General features: G+C 49.8%; 1 protein-coding gene across 4 annotated transcripts in view; it reads right to left on the bottom strand.

Moving 5' to 3' along the window:
- The window catches only part of cep192 (centrosomal protein 192), a 99,864-nt gene that overhangs the window by 66,260 nt on the left and 11,316 nt on the right, over positions 1 to 22,288 (bottom strand). For 2 of the 4 annotated variants that reach the window (XM_031811885.1, XM_031811884.1), the window contains exons 8-18: positions 20,705 to 20,794; positions 17,041 to 17,193; positions 16,653 to 16,794; positions 15,253 to 15,548; positions 14,819 to 14,968; positions 13,003 to 13,243; positions 11,835 to 11,978; positions 7,425 to 7,714; positions 7,013 to 7,154; positions 5,910 to 6,293; positions 4,711 to 5,775 (exon numbers count right to left, since the gene is read on the bottom strand). In XM_031811885.1, the coding sequence (XP_031667745.1) occupies positions 4,711 to 5,775; positions 5,910 to 6,293; positions 7,013 to 7,154; positions 7,425 to 7,714; positions 11,835 to 11,978; positions 13,003 to 13,243; positions 14,819 to 14,968; positions 15,253 to 15,548; positions 16,653 to 16,794; positions 17,041 to 17,193; positions 20,705 to 20,794 (3,097 nt within the window). The remainder of the gene's footprint in view (positions 1 to 4,710; positions 5,776 to 5,909; positions 6,294 to 7,012; positions 7,155 to 7,424; positions 7,715 to 11,834; positions 11,979 to 13,002; positions 13,244 to 14,818; positions 14,969 to 15,252; positions 15,549 to 16,652; positions 16,795 to 17,040; positions 17,194 to 20,704; positions 20,795 to 22,288) is intronic. The other 2 variants (XM_031811887.1, XM_031811886.1) reach the window with 2 other exon arrangements.

Raw genomic sequence — 22,288 nt, 5'->3', positions numbered from 1 at the left:
GACAACAACACCTGACCAGGACATTAATACAACACATTACTATCATCACCTGGCCAGGACATTAATACAATCTAACCAGAGAACAACACCTGACCAGGACATTAATACAACACATTACTATCATCACCTGACCAGGACATTAATACAATCTAACCAGACAACAACACCTGACCAGGACATTAATACAACACATTACTATCATCACCTGGCCAGGACATTAATACAATCTAACCAGAGAACAACACCTGACCAGGACATTAATACAACACATTACTATCATCACCTGACCAGGACATTAATACAATCTAACCAGACAACATCACCTGACCAGGACATTAATACAACACATTACTATCATCACCTGACCAGGACATTAATACAACACATTACTATCACCACCTGACCAGGACACTAATACACTCTAACCAGAGAACATCACCTGACCAGGACATTAATACAATCTAACCAGAGAACATCACCTGACCAGGACATTAATACAATCTAACCAGAGAACAACACATTACTATCATCACCTGACCAGGACATTAATACAATCTGACCAGAGAACAACACATTACTATCATCACCTGACCAGGACACTAATACAATCTAACCAGAGAACATCACCTGACCAGGACACTAATACACTCTAACCAAAGAACATCACCTGACCAGGACATTAATACAATCTAACCAGAGAACAACACCTGACCAGGACACTAATACAACACATTACTATCATCACCTGACCAGGACATTAATACAATCTAACCAGAGAACATCACCTGACCAGGACATTAATACAACACATTACTATCATCACCTGACCAGGACATTAATACAATCTAACCAGAGAACAACACATTACTATCATCACCTGACCAGGACATTAATACAACACATTACTATCACCACCTGACCAGGACATTAATACAATCTAACCAGAGAACAACACCTGACCAAGACACTAATACAACACATTACTATCATCACCTGACCAGGACATTAATACAATCTAACCAGAGAACATCACCTGACCAGGACATTAATACAACACATTACTATCATCACCTGACCAGGACATTAATACAATCTAACCAGACAACAACACATTACTATCATCACCTGACCAGGACATTAATACAATCTAACCAGAGAACATCACCTGACCAGGACATTAATACAACACATTACTATCATCACCTGACCAGGACATTAATACAATCTAACCAGAGAACAACACCTGACCAGGACATTAATACAACACATTACTATCATCACCTGACCAGGACATTAATACAATCTAACCAGACAACATCACCTGACCAGGACACTAATACAATCTAACCAGAGAACATCACCTGATCAGGACATTAATACAATCTAACCAGAGAACATCACCTGATCAGGACATTAATACAACACATTACTATCATCACCTGACCAGGACATTAATACAATCTAACCAGAGAACAACACATTACTATCACCACCTGACCAGGACACTAATACAATCTAACCAGACAACATCACCTGACCAGGACACTAATACAATCTAACCAGAGAACATCACCTGACCAGGACATTAATACAATCTAACCAGAGAACATCACCTGATCAGGACATTAATACAACACATTACTATCACCACCTGACCAGGACACTAATACAATCTAACCAGACAACATCACCTGACCAGGACATTAATACAATCTAACCAGAGAACATCACCTGACCAGGACATTAATACAATCTAACCAGAGAACATCACCTGACCAGGACACTAATACAACACATTACTATCATCACCTGACCAGGACATTAATACAATCTAACCAGAGAACATCACCTGACCAGGACATTAATACAATCTAACCAGACAACATCACCTGACCAGGACACTAATACAATCTAACCAGACAACATCACCTGACCAGGACACTAATACAACACATTACTATCATCACCTGACCAGGACACTAATACAATCTAACCAGACAACATCACCTGACCAGGACATTAATACAACACATTACTATCATCACCTGACCAGGACATTAATACAATCTAACCAGACAACAACACCTGACCAGGACATTAATACAACACATTACTATCATCACCTGGCCAGGACATTAATACAATCTAACCAGAGAACAACACCTGACCAGGACATTAATACAACACATTACTATCATCACCTGACCAGGACATTAATACAATCTAACCAGACAACAACACCTGACCAGGACATTAATACAACACATTACTATCATCACCTGGCCAGGACATTAATACAATCTAACCAGAGAACAACACCTGACCAGGACATTAATACAACACATTACTATCATCACCTGACCAGGACATTAATACAATCTAACCAGACAACATCACCTGACCAGGACATTAATACAACACATTACTATCATCACCTGACCAGGACATTAATACAACACATTACTATCACCACCTGACCAGGACACTAATACACTCTAACCAGAGAACATCACCTGACCAGGACATTAATACAATCTAACCAGAGAACATCACCTGACCAGGACATTAATACAATCTAACCAGAGAACAACACATTACTATCATCACCTGACCAGGACATTAATACAATCTAACCAGAGAACAACACATTACTATCACCACCTGACCAGGACACTAATACAATCTAACCAGACAACATCACCTGACCAGGACACTAATACAATCTAACCAGAGAACATCACCTGACCAGGACATTAATACAATCTAACCAGAGAACATCACCTGATCAGGACATTAATACAACACATTACTATCACCACCTGACCAGGACACTAATACAATCTAACCAGACAACATCACCTGACCAGGATATTAATACAATCTAACCAGAGAACATCACCTGACCAGGACATTAATACAATCTAACCAGAGAACATCACCTGACCAGGACACTAATACAACACATTACTATCATCACCTGACCAGGACATTAATACAATCTAACCAGAGAACATCACCTGACCAGGACATTAATACAATCTAACCAGACAACATCACCTGACCAGGACACTAATACAATCTAACCAGACAACATCACCTGACCAGGACACTAATACAACACATTACTATCATCACCTGACCAGGACACTAATACAATCTAACCAGACAACATCACCTGACCAGGACATTAATACAACACATTACTATCATCACCTGACCAGGACATTAATACAATCTAACCAGACAACAACACCTGACCAGGACATTAATACAACACATTACTATCATCACCTGGCCAGGACATTAATACAATCTAACCAGAGAACAACACCTGACCAGGACATTAATACAACACATTACTATCATCACCTGACCAGGACATTAATACAATCTAACCAGACAACAACACCTGACCAGGACATTAATACAACACATTACTATCATCACCTGGCCAGGACATTAATACAATCTAACCAGAGAACAACACCTGACCAGGACATTAATACAACACATTACTATCATCACCTGACCAGGACATTAATACAATCTAACCAGACAACATCACCTGACCAGGACATTAATACAACACATTACTATCATCACCTGACCAGGACATTAATACAACACATTACTATCACCACCTGACCAGGACACTAATACACTCTAACCAGAGAACATCACCTGACCAGGACATTAATACAATCTAACCAGAGAACATCACCTGACCAGGACATTAATACAATCTAACCAGAGAACAACACATTACTATCATCACCTGACCAGGACATTAATACAATCTGACCAGAGAACAACACATTACTATCATCACCTGACCAGGACACTAATACAATCTAACCAGAGAACATCACCTGACCAGGACACTAATACACTCTAACCAAAGAACATCACCTGACCAGGACATTAATACAATCTAACCAGAGAACAACACCTGACCAGGACACTAATACAACACATTACTATCATCACCTGACCAGGACATTAATACAATCTAACCAGAGAACATCACCTGACCAGGACATTAATACAACACATTACTATCATCACCTGACCAGGACATTAATACAATCTAACCAGAGAACAACACATTACTATCATCACCTGACCAGGACATTAATACAACACATTACTATCACCACCTGACCAGGACATTAATACAATCTAACCAGAGAACAACACCTGACCAAGACACTAATACAACACATTACTATCATCACCTGACCAGGACATTAATACAATCTAACCAGAGAACATCACCTGACCAGGACATTAATACAACACATTACTATCATCACCTGACCAGGACATTAATACAATCTAACCAGAGAACAACACATTACTATCATCACCTGACCAGGACATTAATACAATCTGACCAGAGAACAACACATTACTATCATCACCTGACCAGGACACTAATACAACACATTACTATCATCACCTGACCAGGACATTAATACACTCCTTAGCCAATGAACTAAATCCTCCTTTATCATTGTCTGCAGAACCCCAGACCAGGAAATCACCTCAAATAAACTATAATCAACATTGAAAAACCAGATGTCCCAATCCGGCCGGAAGGACCAGGAAAAGAATGGGATCGAAACTAAGCTAAGCTTAACCAACATGTTTATTCCTCTCTTAAATGAGTTGAAGAGCTGAATAAGGTTGTTGATTAGACCAGAGACTGACCGTACGTCCTGTGTGCAGCAGCAGGCTGGGGGCTGTGACACGAGGAAGTAAAACCAACATGTTTGGCCACAGCGTTGGGAGGAGCTTCTCCAACACTCTTCTCCAGGCCACTGGGTTTCTCCTGCTGGGTTGTACTGCTCCCTGTAGTGTGGGTCTTCACTGTGCTCCTCCTGGTTATCTGGGAGGGGGATGTGATGTCTCTGAGGGACAGTGGCCCTGACAGATCCTTCCTCAGACCAGGGGAGGTCTTAGGGCCTGGGGCAGGAGATGCGGAGGGGTCCTCTACCTTCTGGGCTGGGGTGTTGTTGGGTGTTGGACGGACTGCTCCTAGTTCAGGCCCATCACTCTCTGTGTTGTTCCTGCTCAGTACACCAGCTGGCTGGGGCTCACTGTTATTCCCTACAGCCTTCCTGTTAGCAGCTGGTTTGGCTGTGGAGGTGGTGGTTGAAGAGAACTGACCAGAGCCCACAGACCTCCTCCCTGGTTTACCAGAGGCTGTAGGGATGGAACTGGCCCTGGGACGGGGGATGGAACTCCTCCTCGCCTCCATCTTGTTAGCTGGGCCTACTCCACTCTGACCAGAACCTGGATGTAGCCCAGCAGAGACTGGACGGGTCATAGCAGCAGGGTAACCTTGTGTCAAACCTGCCTTAGCCTCTACGCCAGAGGAGATATCTCCCTTGGTGCTAGCCTGGTATTCGGTAGCCTGGTGTTGATAACCCGAGCTCTCGTTCTCCACAGTAACAACAAATGATGCAGCCTGGGACTTCCTGTGAGCGGAGTTGAGGCTGTCGGCCCAGCTGAGGAAGTCAAAGGTGTAGTGGGAGGTGTCGCTGCTGTCGCTGCTGGTGGATACCTCGGTCTGCTTCAGGTACTTTTCAATGTCGAAGGCACTCAGGTCCCCGGCACACTGGCTCCTCTGTAGAGTCTCCAGTAGGTCCCCGGCACACTGGCTCCTCTGTAGAGTCTCCAGCAGGATTCTCTGGTCCAGTTGAACCTGGTTAGGGCTGGGCTGGTCCAGTTGAACCTGGTTAGGGCTGGGTGTTTGCTCTTCCAGGACAGAGGCTGGGAAACAGAATCAAATCTCCTTTACATTATTCATGACCTGGTGAAGTGGTGCTGACATCACCTTCCAACAAACACAACAGACACACAGAAGTAAAGAGTAACATATCAGATGTAGTATGAACATGGGGTACCTGGCGGTGGACTCGGCACACCTTTCTGGTGTTGCCTCTGTACCCTACTCCTCTTGGACAGCTCCATGATCATGGCAGCCAGCTGGGAGGGCTCGGAGGAGATGGAGGCATCTGCGATGGCCGAGGCAATGGTGCTGATAGACAACATGAGGTTAGATTGGTCTGTGCCGGGGCTGGGGCCCAGGCTGCCGGGGGAGGCTGAGGGAAGGGTCTGGCTGGGGGAGAGCAGGGCCTCAGGGAGGGGGGAGGCTGAGGGAAGGGTCTGGCTGGGGGAGAGCAGGGCCTCAGGGAGGGGGGAAGAGGCTGATTCACAAGGCTCTGGCTCGTCATCTCCTGTAGGTGACACCCTGTCTGAATCTGCCTCCACAGTCTTGTCCAAGTCCTCTACAAAAACAACACATTGGAAGTATCAGTCACCATACGTGATACTCTGATTATGACTGATGACTTTAAAATGAGGAATAAAGATGACTGTGATCAAGTAAGAAAAATTATGCCAAACCAAGTCAGAATGTACTGGCCTGGCCTCACAGTGAGAATCAGGAATAAGTGTCTTACTGCCTGGCCTGGCCGGCCTCACAGTGGGAATCAGGAATAAGTGTCTTACTGCCTGGCCTGGCCGGCCTCACAGTGAGAATCAGGAATAAGTGTCTTACTGCCTGGCCGGCCTCACAGTGGGAATCAGGAATAAGTGTCTTACTGCCTGGCCGGCCTCACAGTGGGAATCAGGAATAAGTGTCTTACTGCCTGGCCTCACAGTGGAAATCAGGAATAAGTGTCTCACTGGCCAGCCTCACAGTGGGAATCAGGAATAAGTGTCTTACTGCCTGGCCTCACAGTGGGAATCAGGAATAAGTGTCTTACTGCCTGGCCGGCCTCGCAGTGGGAATCAGGAATAAGTGTCTTACCGGCTGGCCGGCCTCACAGTGGGAATCAGGAATAAGTGTCTTACTGCCTGGCCGGCCTCACAGTGGGAATCAGGAATAAGTGTCTTACTGCCTGGCCGGCCTCACAGTGGGAATCAGGAATAAGTGTCTTACCGGCTGGCCGGCCTCACAGTGGGAATCAGGAATAAGTGTCTTGGACGTCCAGACGGTACGTACCCGTGTTCATGGTGCGGTCGTGGTCAGTGTGTGTGAGGGTGTCGTTGTGGACCGAGCTGTCCTGAGAGAGGAAGTCTGATGGTTGAATCAGAGGAAACGGTTCCCTCTTCTCTGGAGAGGTGATGACGTAACCAAACGACGGCTGGAGAGAAGATACAACAAACTGGTCAAGTCAGAAGGGTGATGGGAAGAAAAAAAATCACAGGCTTAAACCCTCAGTGGTAGTCTCAAACATGGCTTCCCTTCTGTCCCCGATGCACCGCGGGTAGGTTATCCCGGACCGAGACGAAGCCTCGTATTCCTGAACTAAAAGGACACCAACCCTAAGAGACTACGTGAATAGTGAAAGAGTAGAGCAGTGGCCTGCAGAGCGGCGGCCTGCAGAGCGGCGTCAATAGGACACTGAACATACCCGTTTGACTGTATCGTCCTCCCGGTCGTCCCCTAGACAGCCCAGGGCCTCAGAGCGCTGCTGGAAGAAGGTCCCTAGAGACAGACGGAGGTAGCTCTGGTTCCCTCTGTCCAGCTCCTGGGACACCTGGCTGGCCCTCATCAGGATGTGGCTGCTGGCTGGGAGTCTCCAGGACGTGTCAGATAGGAGACCTGGACTGGTGGAGGCAGGCTCCATCACCTCCTCTTGCATGAACTGGTTCTCCTTCTCAAACTCCTTCTGGTCTTCTATGATCTTCTCTATGGCGTTACCTGGAACACAAAACAGGACAACTGCAGCACACTGCTGATCTGTCTATGGTGTTACCTGGAACACAAAACAGGACAACTGCAGCACACTGCTGATCTGTCTATGGTGTTACCTGGAACACAAAACAGGACAACTGCAGCACACTGCTGATCTGTCTATGGTGTTACCTGGAACACAAAACAGGACAACTCCAGCACACTGCTGATCTGGACTCTTCCCAACACTGAATGAAGCCATGAGGCACGCGAGGCAGTGCTGTACGGTGAATACAGTCCCTGGTAAATGGGGTTCGGCCCGTCACAAGAGCGCAGGGCCAGTCAACCCATTTACCTGGGGTTCGGCCCGTCGCAACAGCGCAGGGCCAGTCAACCCATTTACCTGGGGTTCGGCCCGTCGCAACAGCGCAGGGCCAGTCAACCCATTTACCTGGGGTTCGGCCCGTCGCAACAGCGCAGGGCCAGTCAACCCATTTACCTGGGGTTCGGCCCGTCGCAACAGCGCAGGGCCAGTCAACCCATTTACCTGGGGTTCGGCCCGTCGCAACAGCGCAGGGCCAGTCAACCCCTTTACCTGGGGTTCGGCCCGTCGCAACAGCGCAGGGCCAGTCAACCCATTTACCTGGGGTTCGGCCCGTCGCAACAGCGCAGGGCCAGTCAACCCATTTACCTGGGGTTCGGCCCGTCGCAACAGCGCAGGGCCAGTCAACCCATTTACCTGGGGTTCGGCCCGTCGCAACAGCGCAGGGCCAGTCAACCCATTTACCTGGGGTTCGGCCCGTCGCAACAGCGCAGGGCCAGTCACCCCTTTACCTGGGGTTCGGCCAGTCAACCCCTTTACCTGGGGTTCGGCCAGTCAACCCCTTTACCTGGGGTTCGGCCAGTCAACCCATTTACCTGGGGTTCGGCCAGTCAACCCATTTACCTGGGGTTCGGCCAGTCAACCCATTTACCTGGGGTTCGGCCAGTCAACCCATTTACCTGGGTTCGGCCAGTCAACCCATTTACCTGGGGTTCGGCCAGTCAACCCATTTACCTGGGGTTCGGCCAGTCAACCCATTTACCTGGGGTTCGGCCAGTCAACCCATTTACCTGGGGTTTGGCCAGTCAACCCATTTACCTGGGGGTTCGGCCAGTCAACCCATTTACCTGGGGTTCGGCCAGTCAACCCATTTACCTGGGGTTCGGCCAGTCAACCCATTTACCTGGGGTTCGGCCAGTCAACCCATTTACCTGGGGTTCGGCCAGTCAACCCATTTACCTGGGGTTCGGCCAGTCAACCCATTTACCTGGGGTTCGGCCAGTCAACCCATTTACCTGGGGTTCGGCCAGTCAACCCATTTACCTGGGGTTCGGCCAGTCAACCCATTTACCTGGGGTTCGGCCAGTCAACCCATTTACCTGGGGTTCGGCCAGTCAACCCATTTACCTGGGGTTCGGCCAGTCAACCCATTTAACCTGGGGTTCGGCCAGTCAACCCATTTACCTGGGGTTCGGCCAGTCAACCCATTTACCTGGGGTTCGGCCAGTCAACCCATTTACCTGGGGTTCGGCCAGTCAACCCATTTACCTGGGGTTCGGCCAGTCAACCCATTTACCTGGGGTTCGGCCAGTCAACCCATTTACCTGGGGTTCGGCCAGTCAACCCATTTACCTGGGGTTCGGCCAGTCAACCCATTTACCTGGGGTTCGGCCAGTCAACCCATTTACCTGGGGTTCGGCCAGTCAACCCATTTACCTGGGGTTCGGCCAGTCAACCCATTTACCTGGGGTTCGGCCAGTCAACCCATTTACCTGGGGTTCGGCCAGTCAACCCATTTACCTGGGGTTCGGCCAGTCAACCCATTTACCTGGGACTGTATTTACCATACAGCACTGCCCCGGGTGACTCATCGCTCTTTATAAAGACTGTTACCAACATATTACACAACGATTACATCTTTACATTGAAATGTTATTTTGATTATTTCACAGGAAGAGAAAATCTGGTTGTTAGTGTTTTGGGTCACGTTGCTACAGACCCGACTCAGTCGTTAATTATTTCAGCATAGTTTCTCTGAAAAAGGACTGTTCATTCGTTCTACGCAGGCTGGATGACGTTCTGGTCGCTTGCTAGCCAGACATTTTTCAGCTGACTCAGTCACGTCAAACATTGAACCTGGAATGACAGGACAGTAGCTGCATTCGTTTGAGCTGGTTTTCTATTGGCATTTACTTGGGTAAGTCCATGATGATGACATTGATGCGTGATTTCGCCTGACTCAGAAGAAAGTTATTCTGGGCACCGTTCATGTCTGGTACTAAAGAGCTAAATCCCAAAGTGAAACATTGTTTCAGAGGTCAGAAAGGCAGACAGCTTGGCTGAAACTAACCCCCCGGCTGGACCAAACTAAACGCTAGGCTGAAACTAAACCCCGGCTGTCCCAAACTAAACGCTAGGTTGAAACTAACCCCCCGGCTGTACCAAACTAAACGCTAGGCTGATACTAACCCCCAGCTGCCCCAAACTAAACGCTAGGCTGATACTAACCCCCCCGGCTGTACCAAACTAAACGCTAGGCTGATACTAACCCCCGGATGTACCAAACCAAACGCTAGGCTGATATTAACCCCCGGCTGTCCCAAACTAAACGCTAGGCTGATACTAACCCCCGGCTGTACCAAACTAAACGCTAGGCTGATATTAAACCCCCCGGCTATAGCAAACTAAACACTAGGCTGATACTAACCCCCCAGCTGTACCAAACTAAACACTAGGCTGATATTAAACCCCCTGGCTGTAGCAAACTAAACGCTAGGCTGATACTAACCCCCGCTGTACCAAACCAAACGCTAGGCTGATACTAACCCCCAGCTGTACCAAACCAAACACTAGGATGATACTAACCCCCCGGCTGTCCCAAAACAAACGCTAGGCTGATATTAACCCCCAGCTGTACGAAACTAAACACTAGGCTGATATTAACCCCCCAGCTGTACGAAACTAAACACTAGGCTGATATTAACCCCCCAGCTGTACCAAACTAAACACTAGGCTGTAAGAGAGGAAATCATGTGCAAGTTGAGATGATTGGGACAGCAACATGATATTCTGATGAGGCACGATGATCATTCGGGACAATATGATATTCTGATGAGGCACAGTGATCATTCGGGACAGCAACATGATATTCAGACGAGGTACAGCAACATGATATTCAGACGAGGCCCAGTGATCATTCGGGACAGCAACATGATATTCTGACGAGGCACAGCAACATGATATTCTGACGAGGCACAGCAACATGATATTCTGACGAGGCACAGCAACATGATATTCTGACGAGGCACAGTGATCATTCAAGACAGCAACATGATATTCTGACGAGGCCCAGTGATCATTCGGGACAGCAACATGATATTCAGACGAGGTACAGCAACATGATATTCAGACGAGGCACAGCAACATGATATTCTGACGAGGCACAGCAACATGATATTCTGACGAGGCACAGCAACATGATATTCTGACGAGGCACAGCAACATGATATTCTGACGAGGCACAGTGATCATTCGGGACAGCAACATGATATTCTGACGAGGCCCAGTGATCATTCAAGACAGCAACATGATATTCTGATGAGGCACAGTGATCATTCGGGACAGCAACATGATATTCTGACGAGGCCCAGTGATCATTCAAGACAGCAACGTGATATTCTGACGAGGCACAGTGATCATTCGGGACAGCAACATGATATTCTGACGAGGCCCAGTGATCATTCGGGACAGCAACATGATATTCTGACGAGGCCCAGTGATCATTCGGGACAGCAACATGATATTCTGACGAGGCACAGCAACATGATATTCTGACGAGGCACAGTGATCATTCGGAACAGCAACATGATATTCTGACGAGGCACGGTGATCATTTTCAGATGGAACTTAACGGCCAATAGAGCACGGTTTGGAACGCTGTTCGTTCAATCAGCATTCAGGATCCAGACAAGCAGTTGTAATAATGGATCTTTGGTACCAACGTTACGGTGCGGAACACCAACCCCTAGTTAGAACCAAAATAATAATACACAAATCCCTATTGTACAGCTAGACGAACAGTTTGACAATAGCCCCTCTACTTACTGCCTGGAACGAAGTCCTCAGCCTGGAACTGGTCTGCTACCTCCGGCAGCTGGTGTCCATCCACCTCCTTCTCAAAGGACGAGTAGTAAGCCAGATCAGTCACCCACTTCCCCTCCTCGTTCTGGTAGACCACACTGTGAGAGGCTGGAACACAGACACACAGGGAGGACAATGAACCACACAGACCTGATGGAGACCCTGTTCTATAACCCAGGGTAGCAGTGAGGATTTACTACAGCTGGACAACTTGGCTGTTCAGTCATTAACAATAAAATCAGACAATTGTTTTCAAGTCATTAAGATGAGGTTGGATCATAGCGATATTCAATCAAATTCACCCGTTGATTTAAAACCTGTTTCACCCGGTATCGTGGTTGGTGTCTTGACAGATCGGTCCAAAATCAAGTCACATAAAACATTACTTTTCTGTCCATGAATTTATAGCAGTGTAAGTTGTTACATCATATATTAAGCATTAATCAGTTAAATTAGATATTAAACATGACCCCTGTAAGGATCCTGGGTCTAGTTGTTACATTATATATTAATCATGACCCCTGAAAGGATCCTGATCTAGAATGATGCATAATCATTGAAGAACCACGTTAATGACAGTATAGATGTAGGTTTATAAGTATCAATGTAAGGTGACTCTTTCGGTTGGAAGCACTTGATTTTGCAATCCCCGCGCGGGGAGCCGTTAGCGCCGGGGGACACCGCGCGGGGAGCCGTTAGCGCCGGGGGACACCGCGCGGGGAGCCGTTAGCGCCGGGGGACACCGCGCGGGGAGCCGTTAGCGCCGGGGGACACCGCGCGGGGAGCCGTTAGCGCCGGGGGACACCGCGCGGGGAGCCGTTAGCGCCGGGGGACACCGCGCGGGGAGCCGTTAGCGCCGGGGGACACCGCGCGGGGAGCCGTTAGTACGGGGGACACCACACGGGGAGCCGTTAGTACCGGGGACACTACACGGGGAGCCGTTAGTACCGGGGACACTACACGGGGAGCCGTTAGTACCGGGGACACTACACGGGGAGCCGTTAGTACCGGGGACACTACACGGGGAGCCGTTAGTACCGGGGACACTACACGGGGAGCCGTTAGTACCGGGGACACTACACGGGGAGCCGTTAGTACCGGGACACTACATGGGGAGCCGTTTGGGACTTACCCGGTTGGAAGTCCAGGTTATCAGGACAGTGGTTCCAGTCGCTGTCAGAGTGAGAGGAGTCCTCCTGTTGGAAGCTCTGAGAGAGGTACTTCGCTTCCAGAGAGATGTAGAGGAGATCCTTCTCACCCTGACTCGTGTCTGACAGGCCAGGAGGACCAGGAGGTGCAGAGGAGTCCCCACATGGACCTCCTCTTGGCCCCAGGGCAGCAGGCCTCTCCCTCCCCTCCTCATCACTAAGCACCTGGTACAGAAGGAGAAAACTCACTAACACCGTACAATTGTGTACCTTTACCTTAATTTAACTAGGAGATGTTGGGATTCTTGAAATGTTTAACCCCGAGGGGCAGCATGTCCTTTACCCCCGAGGGGCAGCATGTCCTTTACCCCCGAGGGGCAGCATGTCCTTTACCCCCGAGGGGCAGCATGTCCTTTACCCCCGAGGGGCAGCATGTCCTTTACCCCCGAGGGGCAGCATGTCCTTTACCCCCGAGGGGCAGCATGTCCTTTACCCCCGAGGGGCAGCATGTCCTAAATGTATTGGTTAACCCCGAGGGGCAGCATGTCCTTTAACCCCGAGGGGCAGCATGTCCTAAATGTATTGGTTAACCCAGAGGGGCAGCATGTCCTAAATGTATTGGTTAACCCCGAGGGGCAGCATGTCCTAAATGTATTGGTTAACCCAGAGGGGCAGCATGTCCTTTAACCCCGAGGGGCAGCATGTCCTTTAACCCCGAGGGGCAGCATGTCCTTTAACCCCGAGGGGCAGCATGTCCTTTAACCCCGAGGGGCAGCATGTCCTAAATGTATTGGTTAACCCCGAGGGGCAGCATGTCCTAAATGTATTGGTTAACCCCGAGGGGCAGCATGTCCTTTAACCCCGAGGGGCAGCATGTCCTTTAACCCCGAGGGGCAGCATGTCCTAAATGTATTGGTTAACCCCGAGGGGCAGCATGTCCTAAATGTATTGGTTAACCCCGAGGGGCAGCATGTCCTAAATGTATTGGTTAACCCAGAGGGGCAGCATGTCCTTTAACCCCGAGGGGCAGCATGTCCTTTAACCTCGAGGGGCAGCATGACCTTCAACCCCGAGGGGCAGCATGTCCTTTAACCCCGAGGGGCAGCATGTCCTTTAACCCCGAGGGGCAGCATGTCCTTTAACCCCGAGGGGCAGCATGTCCTTTAACCCCGAGGGGCAGCATGTCCTTTAACCCCGAGGGGCAGCATGTCCTTTAACCCCGAGGGGCAGCATGTCCTTTAACCCCGAGGGGCAGCATGTCCTTTAACCCCGAGGGGCAGCATGTCCTTTAACCCCGAGGGGCAGCATGTCCTTTAACCCCGAGGGGCAGCATGTCCTTTAACCCCGAGGGGCAGCATGTCCTTTAACCCCGAGGGGCAGCATGTCCTAAATGTATTGGTTAACCCCGAGGGGCAGCATGTCCTTTAACCCCGAGGGGCAGCATGTCCTAAATGTATTGGTTAACCCAGAGGGGCAGCATGTCCTAAATGTATTGGCTAACCCAGAGGGGCAGCATGTCCTAAATGTATTGGCTAACCCAGAGGGGCAGCATGTCCTTTAACCCCGAGGGGTAGCATGTCCTAAATGTATTGGTTAACCCAGAGGGGCAGCATGTCCTAAATGTATTGGTTAACCCCGAGGGGCAGCATGTCCTTTAACCCCAAGGGGTAGCATGTCCTAAATGTATTGGTTAACCCAGAGGGGCAGCATGTCCTAAATGTATTGGTTAACCCCGAGGGGCAACATGTCCTTTAACCCCGAGAGGTAACATGTCCTAGATATATTGGTTTGTCAGTGTACCTGAGAGAGGTGGAAGCTGCTCTGTGTGGTCTGGAGGTGAGAGGTCATGTCCTGGGGTCTCCAGTGTCCAGCACCAGTCCTCAGGTATATAGAATCCAAGACACCTTGACCCTCCCCTGCCACCGTAGACTCTGTACTGTCCATGGCATCCTGCAGAACCAAACCCCCCCCACACACACATTAATGGAGGGGACAAGATTATCCAAGTGTCTGTTGTATGTAACAATATCACTGCCGGTGACCGCATCACTGCCGGTGACCGTATCACTGCCGGTAAATAGCACAGAACACGGGGTAGTGGGCGGCCAGGAGTTTTTCCTGACAGCTTGACCTGACCTGGAGGAACTCCTGGCCTCTTAGGTACAACTCCTGCCACGTACACAGTCTCAGTCCACACTGGTGTTGTAATGGAAAAGGGCCAACAGAAGACTCACCAGCGCCTCCTGTCTGTCTAAGGCCATACTCCAGTTGACAGGGGACATCCTCTGGGGCCCAGCACTGGTCTCTCCAGTCCCCACCGGCCCCACACGGTCCCCCATCAGGCTGCCCCGGCTCAGCCCCAGTAGAGAGTGAGGGTCCTGGGCATTCTCTCCCGGCACGCTGGCCCCCAGGATCCCCAGCCCCCGCAGCACATCGTAGGTGGTCTGGGCCGAGGAGGAGGAGGGTAGAGTGGACACGCCATCGTTCCCTCCCTCCTCACTCCCACTGCTCCCATCTCCTCCTCCTCCTCCTGGCGAAAGACAGATGACTGGTTACCAACATCCACTCAGAGGTCAGCACGTTCATATAAGGAAATCAGACCATTTAAATAAATAAATTAGGCGCTAATCTAATCTGTTGTTCAGACACCTTAAAAATAAAAAAGGCAGGGGCGTGGACCAGGAAACCAGTCAGTATCTGGCGGGACCACCTCATGCAGCGAGACATCTCCTTCACATAGAGTTGATCAGGCTGCTGATTGTGGCCTGTGGAACATTGTCCCATTCATCTTCAACGGCTGTGCGAAGTCGGTGGATATTTTGGCGGGAACTGGAACACGCTGTCGTACACGTCGATACAGAGCATCCCAAACAAACAACAATGGGTGACATGTCTGGTGAGTATCCACACCATGGAATAACTGGGACATTTTCAGCTTCCAGGAACTATGTACAGATCCTTGTGACATTATGCTGAAACATGAGGTGATGGAGGAGGATGAATGGCACGACAACGGACCTCAGGATCGCCATCGATAAAACGCAATTGGTGTTCGTTGTCCGTAGCTTATGCCTGCCCATACCATAACCCCACCATGGGGCACTGTTCACAACGTTGACATCAGCAAACCGCTCACCCACACAACGCCATACACGCTGTCTTGAGGTTATGAGCCAAGTTGGACGTACAGTCAAATTCTCTAAAATGGCATTAGATGCCGCTTATGATAGAGAAATGAAATTACAATTTTCCGGCAACAGCTCGTGTAGATTTCTGCAGTCAGCATGCCAATTGTAACCTTCCTCAAAATTTGAGAGATCTGTGGCATTGTGTTTGGTGAGAAAACTGCACATTTTAGAGTGGCCTTTTATTGTCCCCAGCACAAGGTGCACCTGCGTAATGATCATGCTGTTTAATCAGCTTGTTGATATGCCACACCTGTCAGGTGGATGGATTATCTTGACCAAGGAGAGATGCTCACTAACAGGGATGTCAACAAATGTGTGCACAGAATTTGAGAGAAATAAGCTTATTGTGTGTATGGAACATTTCTGGGATCTTTTATTTCAGCTCATGAAACACGGGACCAACACTTTTCCTGTTGCGTTTATATTTTGGTTCAGTGTTATGTTACCTGTTACAGTGTTGATGACTTGGCCCTCTGCAGAGTATCTGTGTTCTAACCCAGGTAGAGGGTTACGACCAGAGTAAACTTCTTCGTCAGAGCTGCCTCCCTCCAGCCCAGGTCTGAAGCTGGGACGGTAGCTCTCCCCCACCTAACCCAGACAAACATAATGACCTCTGGTCTGACAGGCTAAAACAGGGCTGTGTTCAGTAGGACTATTTGGGGGAAAACATTTTGAAAACCAAATGCTACATCAACTTATCAAAATACTGGTTTGGTTGAAAATCATTAGTACATTCTGTTTGTTAACTTTGTTCAGCTTTGTGTTTTCTACTGAAAACCACCAAGGTCAACCAGAAGCAGTGAGATAGAGAAACAGACAGGGACATTATCATACCAGCTGTCGGGAAGTGCTGGACAGCAGGAGTCTGTGTCTGGTAGAAGTGTGTCTCCTAGCTGCCTCCAGCTCATCCTCAGTGTCCTCCTCATCACTGCCGGGACACGAGTCCATCCCTGTAGCAGCCAGCCGTACGTCAGGCATCTGGAAACCCTCAGGACAGGACAAACAATCCAATCTTAGTGAAACCAGGCTGAAATACAATACTAATATACAGTTTAGTTTGTACAGGAAGATGAATAAAGAATACTAGTTGTGAACAAGATCCAAGTGTATGACAGAGCTGCTCTTCGTCTTCATAAAAAAGGTTTCAATATACCAGTGTTTTCCACTACATAGGAATGGCCAACCAAATAGAAGACGTCGCCAACCAGGCCCCGCCCGAGCCAGAGACGGAGCCAACCAGGCCCCCCCCGAGCCAGAGCCAACAAGGCCCCGCCCGAGCCAGAGCCAACCAGCCCCCCCCCCCCCCCCCCGAGCCAGAGCCAACCAGCCCCCCCCCCCCCCCCCGAGCCAGAGCCAACCAGCCCCCCCCCCCCGAGCCAGAGCCAACCAGCCCCCCCCCCCCCCGAGCCAGAGCCAACCAGCCCCCCCCCCCCCCCCCCCCCCCCGAGCCAGAGCCAACCAGCCCCCCCCCCCGAGCCAGAGCCAACCAGCCCCCCCCCCCCCCCCGAGCCAGAGCCAACCAGGCCCCGCCCGAGCCAGAGACGGAGCCAACCAGGCCCCGCCCAAGCCAGAGACGGAGCCAACCAGGCCCCGCCCAAGCCAGAGACGGAGCCAACCAGGCCCCCGCCCGAGCCGGAGACGGAGCCAACCAGGCCCCCGCCCGAGCCAGAGACGGAGCCAACCATGCCCCCCGCCCGAGCCAGAGCCAACCAGGCCCCGCCCAGCCAGAGATGTGGCACAACCAGGCCCCGCCCAGCCAGAGACAGAGCCAACCAGGCCCCCGCCCGAGCCAGAGACGGAGCCAACCAGGCCCCCGCCCGAGCCAGAGCCAACCAGGCCCCGCCCAGCCAGAGATGTGGCACAACCAGGCCCCCGCCCAAGCCAGAGGTGGTCGAAATTTGTGGAATCTGAGAAATCCTACTGCCTTGATTCTATCCAAAACACTAAATTATTCAATACTTCATCGAGTTCACCTCCCAGATTGGAAGCATTTATGCTATTGTGCAGAAAGACATGACTTTACAATTTAAATGACTGAACATGAATTCAGTGTATTGTTAGTTGTTTTGAAAATATGATCAGGATTAAGAACATTAAAACTAACATTTAATCGATCTTCTTTGATATTGACCATAACCTGTTGGTGGGGGAAACGTGTTTTCGCTGTTCAACCCCAGCTCTGAATCCACAATATGGCATTCTTTAATGGAAGCTTCTCTAAAGTAAAACAGGGTGGTGTACCACAGGGCTGCTCTCTAGGCCCTCTACTCTTGTCTATTTTTACCAATGACCTGCCACTGGCATTAAGCATAGCATGCTGATGATAAATGCAGCTAATGAAGTCACTGAAACCCTTAACAAAACAAAACCCTTACAATCTGTTTTGGAATGGGTGGCCAGTAATAAACTGGTATTCTTGGCTAAGAGTTGAGGAAAGTGAGGTTCACTTCTTGTTTTTATAATAAACAATGTGTTGAAAATTCCAAATTGTTAGCATAGTCAACTTACACACAGATCTGACAAACACACATACCCCCCAGCAGACATGCCACCAGGGGTCTTTTCACAGTCCCCCCAGCAGACATGCCACCAGGGGTCTTTTCACAGTCCCCCCAGCAGACATGCCACCAGGGGTCTTTTCACAGTCCCCCCAGCAGACATGCCACCAGGGGTCTTTTCACAGTCCACCAAGCAGACATGCCACCTGGGGTCTTTTCACAGTCCCCCCAGCAGACATGCCACCTGGGGTCTTTTCACAGTCCCCCCAGCAGACATGCCACCAGGGGTCTTTTCACAGTCCCCCTAGGTCCAGAACAAATTCAAGGAAACATACAGTATTATACTTGCCAGGTCGCAATTGTAAATGAGAACTTGTTCTCAACTTGCCTACCTGGTTAAATAAAGGTAAAATAAAATTAAAAAAAAAATACAGAGCCATGAGTGCATGGCCATGAGAATAAGGCTCTCCCTATAGGGACCAGAATAAGGCTCTCCCTATAGGGACCAGAATAAGGCTCTCCCTATAGGGACCAGAATAAGGCTCTCCCTATAGGTACCAGAATAAGGCTACAAGAGTAGAGGGCCTAGAGAGCTGCCCTGTGGTACACCACCCTGTTTTACTTTAGAGAAGCCAAATGAACGGCTCTGTCAGCGATGCGATTCGGGAAGCTAGACTGACTGACAGTGAGGATAAAGTGAGTGACTCCGCGTGGCTGGCTGCGAGAAACTCGTGAAAATAAAATAAATGTGCCAATAAAACCTATAATGACGCTAAGAGGTCCCAACTCATCGTTACCACATTACATGAGATGTGGAAATGACGTGGAAAGAAATGAGGCCGCAACCGACAACGGCGCACACAAACTGGACGAGGGACACAATGCGTCAGGCGCCTGTCCTATCGACAGATCTCTAGAAGATTCTAATTGTTCATTCTAACGGGAGAGGGCTTGACGGACAAGCGAATTGAAACTTTTATAAAAAGGATCTCAGTTAATATGAGGTGGAAACCGTTACTGGCTGAAAATAAGTCTGTAACCGGCTGATTAGTCGATGTTAAATGGGGGAGACAGTCTGCACGCCCGCCCGCCCGCCTGTCCGACTGCCCGCCCGTCTGTAAAGTAATAGTGTCATGGAGGCCTGCCCGACTGCCTGCCTGTCCGCCCGCCTGCCTGTCCGCCTGCCCGTCCGTCTGTAAAGTAATAGTGTCATGGAGGCCTGCCCGACTGCCTGCCTGTCCGCCTGCCCGTCCATCTGTAAAGTAATAGTGTCATGGAGGCCTGCCCGACTGCCTGCCTGTCCGCCTGCCCGTCCGTCTGTAAAGTAATAGTGTCATGGAGGCCTGCCCGACTGCCTGCCTGTCCGCCTGCCCGTCCGTCTGTAAAGTAATAGTGTCATGGAGGCCTGCCCGCCTGCCTGTCCGCCCGTCTGTAAAGTAATAGTGTCATGGAGGCCTGCCCGCCTGCCTGTCCGCCTGCCTGTCCGCCTGCCCGTCCGTCTGTAAAGTAAAAGTGTCATGGAGGCCCGCCCGCCCGCCCGTCCGCCTGCCCGTCCGTCCGTCCGTAAAGTAATAGTGTCATGGAGGCCTGCCCGACTGCCTGCCTGTCCGCCTGCCTGTCCGCCTGCCCGACTGCCTGCCTGTCCGCCTGCCCGACTGTAAAGTAATAGTGTCATGGAGGCCTGCCCGTCCGTCTGTAAAGTAATAGTGTCATGGAGGCCTGCCCGACTGCAAAGTAATAGTGTCATGGAGGCCTGCCCGTCCGTCCGTAAAGTAATAGTGTCATGGAGGCCTGCCCGTCCGTCTGTAAAGTAATAGTGTCATGGAGGCCTGCCCGACTGCCTGCCTGTCCGTCTGTAAAGTAATAGTGTCATGGAGGCCTGCCTGCCTGCCCGACTGTAAAGTAATAAAAGTAATAGTGTCATGGAGGCCCGCCCGCCCGCCTGCCCGTCCGTCTGTAAAGTAATAAAAGTAATAGTGTCATGGAGGAGTTGTATCCACCTGATCATAGTCATCCAGGAACTGGTATCTGTTCGTCTGTGGTTCTGTAGAACCGGGCTGAGATGAATAGTCTTGGTTGGCTGGCTGGTTCTGAAAATCAATACTATTATTAATGAAGAAACAGATAATATAAATAATAGATGTGACGAGACGATTAGAAAGCAGGAAGAGAGAGGAGAGAGGAGAGGATTAGAAAGCAGGAAGAGAGAGAGGAGAGGATTAGAAAGCAGGAAGAGAGAGAGGAGAGGATTAGAAAGCAGGAAGAGAGAGAGAGGGGAGAGGATTAGAAAGCAGGAAGAGAGAGGAGAGAGGAGAGGATTAGAAAGCAGGAAGAGAGAGGAGAGAGGAGAGGATTAGAAAGCAGGAAGAGAGAGGAGAGAGGAGAGGATTAGAAAGCAGGAAGAGAGAGGAGAGAGGAGAGGATTAGAAAGCAGGAAGAGAGAGAGAGGAGAGGATTAGAAAGCAGGAAGAGAGAGGAGAGAGGAGAGGATTAGAAAGCAGGAAGAGAGAGGAGGAGAAAGCAGGAAGAGAGAGAGGAGAGGGGGAGAAAGCAGGAAGAGAGAGAGGATTAGAAAGCAGGAAGAGAGAGAGGAGAGGATTAGAAAGCAGGAAGAGAGAGAGGAGAGGATTAGAAAGCAGGAAGAGAGAGAGGAGAGGATTAGAAAGCAGGAAGAGAGAGAGGAGAGGATTAGAAAGCAGGAAGAGAGAGAGGAGAGGATTAGAAAGCAGGAAGAGAGAGAGGAGAGGATTAGAAAGCAGGAAGAGAGAGAGGAGAGGATTAGAAAGCAGGAAGAGAGAGAGGAGAGGATTAGAAAGCAGGAAGAGAGAGGAGAGGATTAGAAAGCAGGAAGAGAGAGGAGAGGATTAGAAAGCAGGAAGAGAGAGGAGAGGATTAGAAAGCAGGAAGAGAGAGAGGATTAGAAAGCAGGAAGAGAGAGAGGATTAGAAAGCAGGAAGAGAGAGAGGGGGAGAAAGCAGGAAGAGAGAGAGGGGAGAAAGCAGGAAGAGAGAGGAGAGGAGAGGATTAGAAAGCAGGAAGAGAGAGAGGGGGAGAGGATTAGAAAGCAGGAAGAGAGAGAGGAGGAGAGGATTAGAAAGCAGGAAGAGAGAGAGGAGAGAGGGAGAAAGCAGGAAGAGAGAGGAGAGGATTAGAAAGCAGGAAGAGAGAGAGGGGGAGAGGATTAGAAAGCAGGAAGAGGGAGAGGATTAGAAAGCAGGAAGAGGGAGAGGATTAGAAAGCAGGAAGAGGGAGAGGATTAGAAAGCAGGAAGAGAGAGAGGATTAGAAAGCAGGAAGAGAGAGAGAGGAGAGGATTAGAAAGCAGGAAGAGAGAGAGGAGAGGATTAGAAAGCAGGAAGAGAGAGAGGGGGAGAAAGCAGGAAGAGAGAGAGGGGGAGAAAGCAGGAAGAGAGAGGAGAGGGGGAGAAAGCAGGAAGAGAGAGGAGAGGAGAGGATTAGAAAGCAGGAAGAGAGAGGAGAGGATTAGAAAGCAGGAAGAGAGAGGAGAGGATTAGAAAGCAGGAAGAGAGAGAGGGAGGATTAGAAAGCAGGAAGAGAGAGAGGGGAGGATTAGAAAGCAGGAAG

This window comes from Oncorhynchus kisutch, unplaced genomic scaffold (assembly GCF_002021735.2).
Source record: "Oncorhynchus kisutch isolate 150728-3 unplaced genomic scaffold, Okis_V2 Okis02a-Okis13b_hom, whole genome shotgun sequence".
NCBI lineage: Eukaryota > Metazoa > Chordata > Actinopteri > Salmoniformes > Salmonidae > Oncorhynchus > Oncorhynchus kisutch.
The sequence above is the reverse complement of the archived record's forward strand: the minus strand, read 5'-3'. Positions and strand labels throughout refer to the sequence as shown.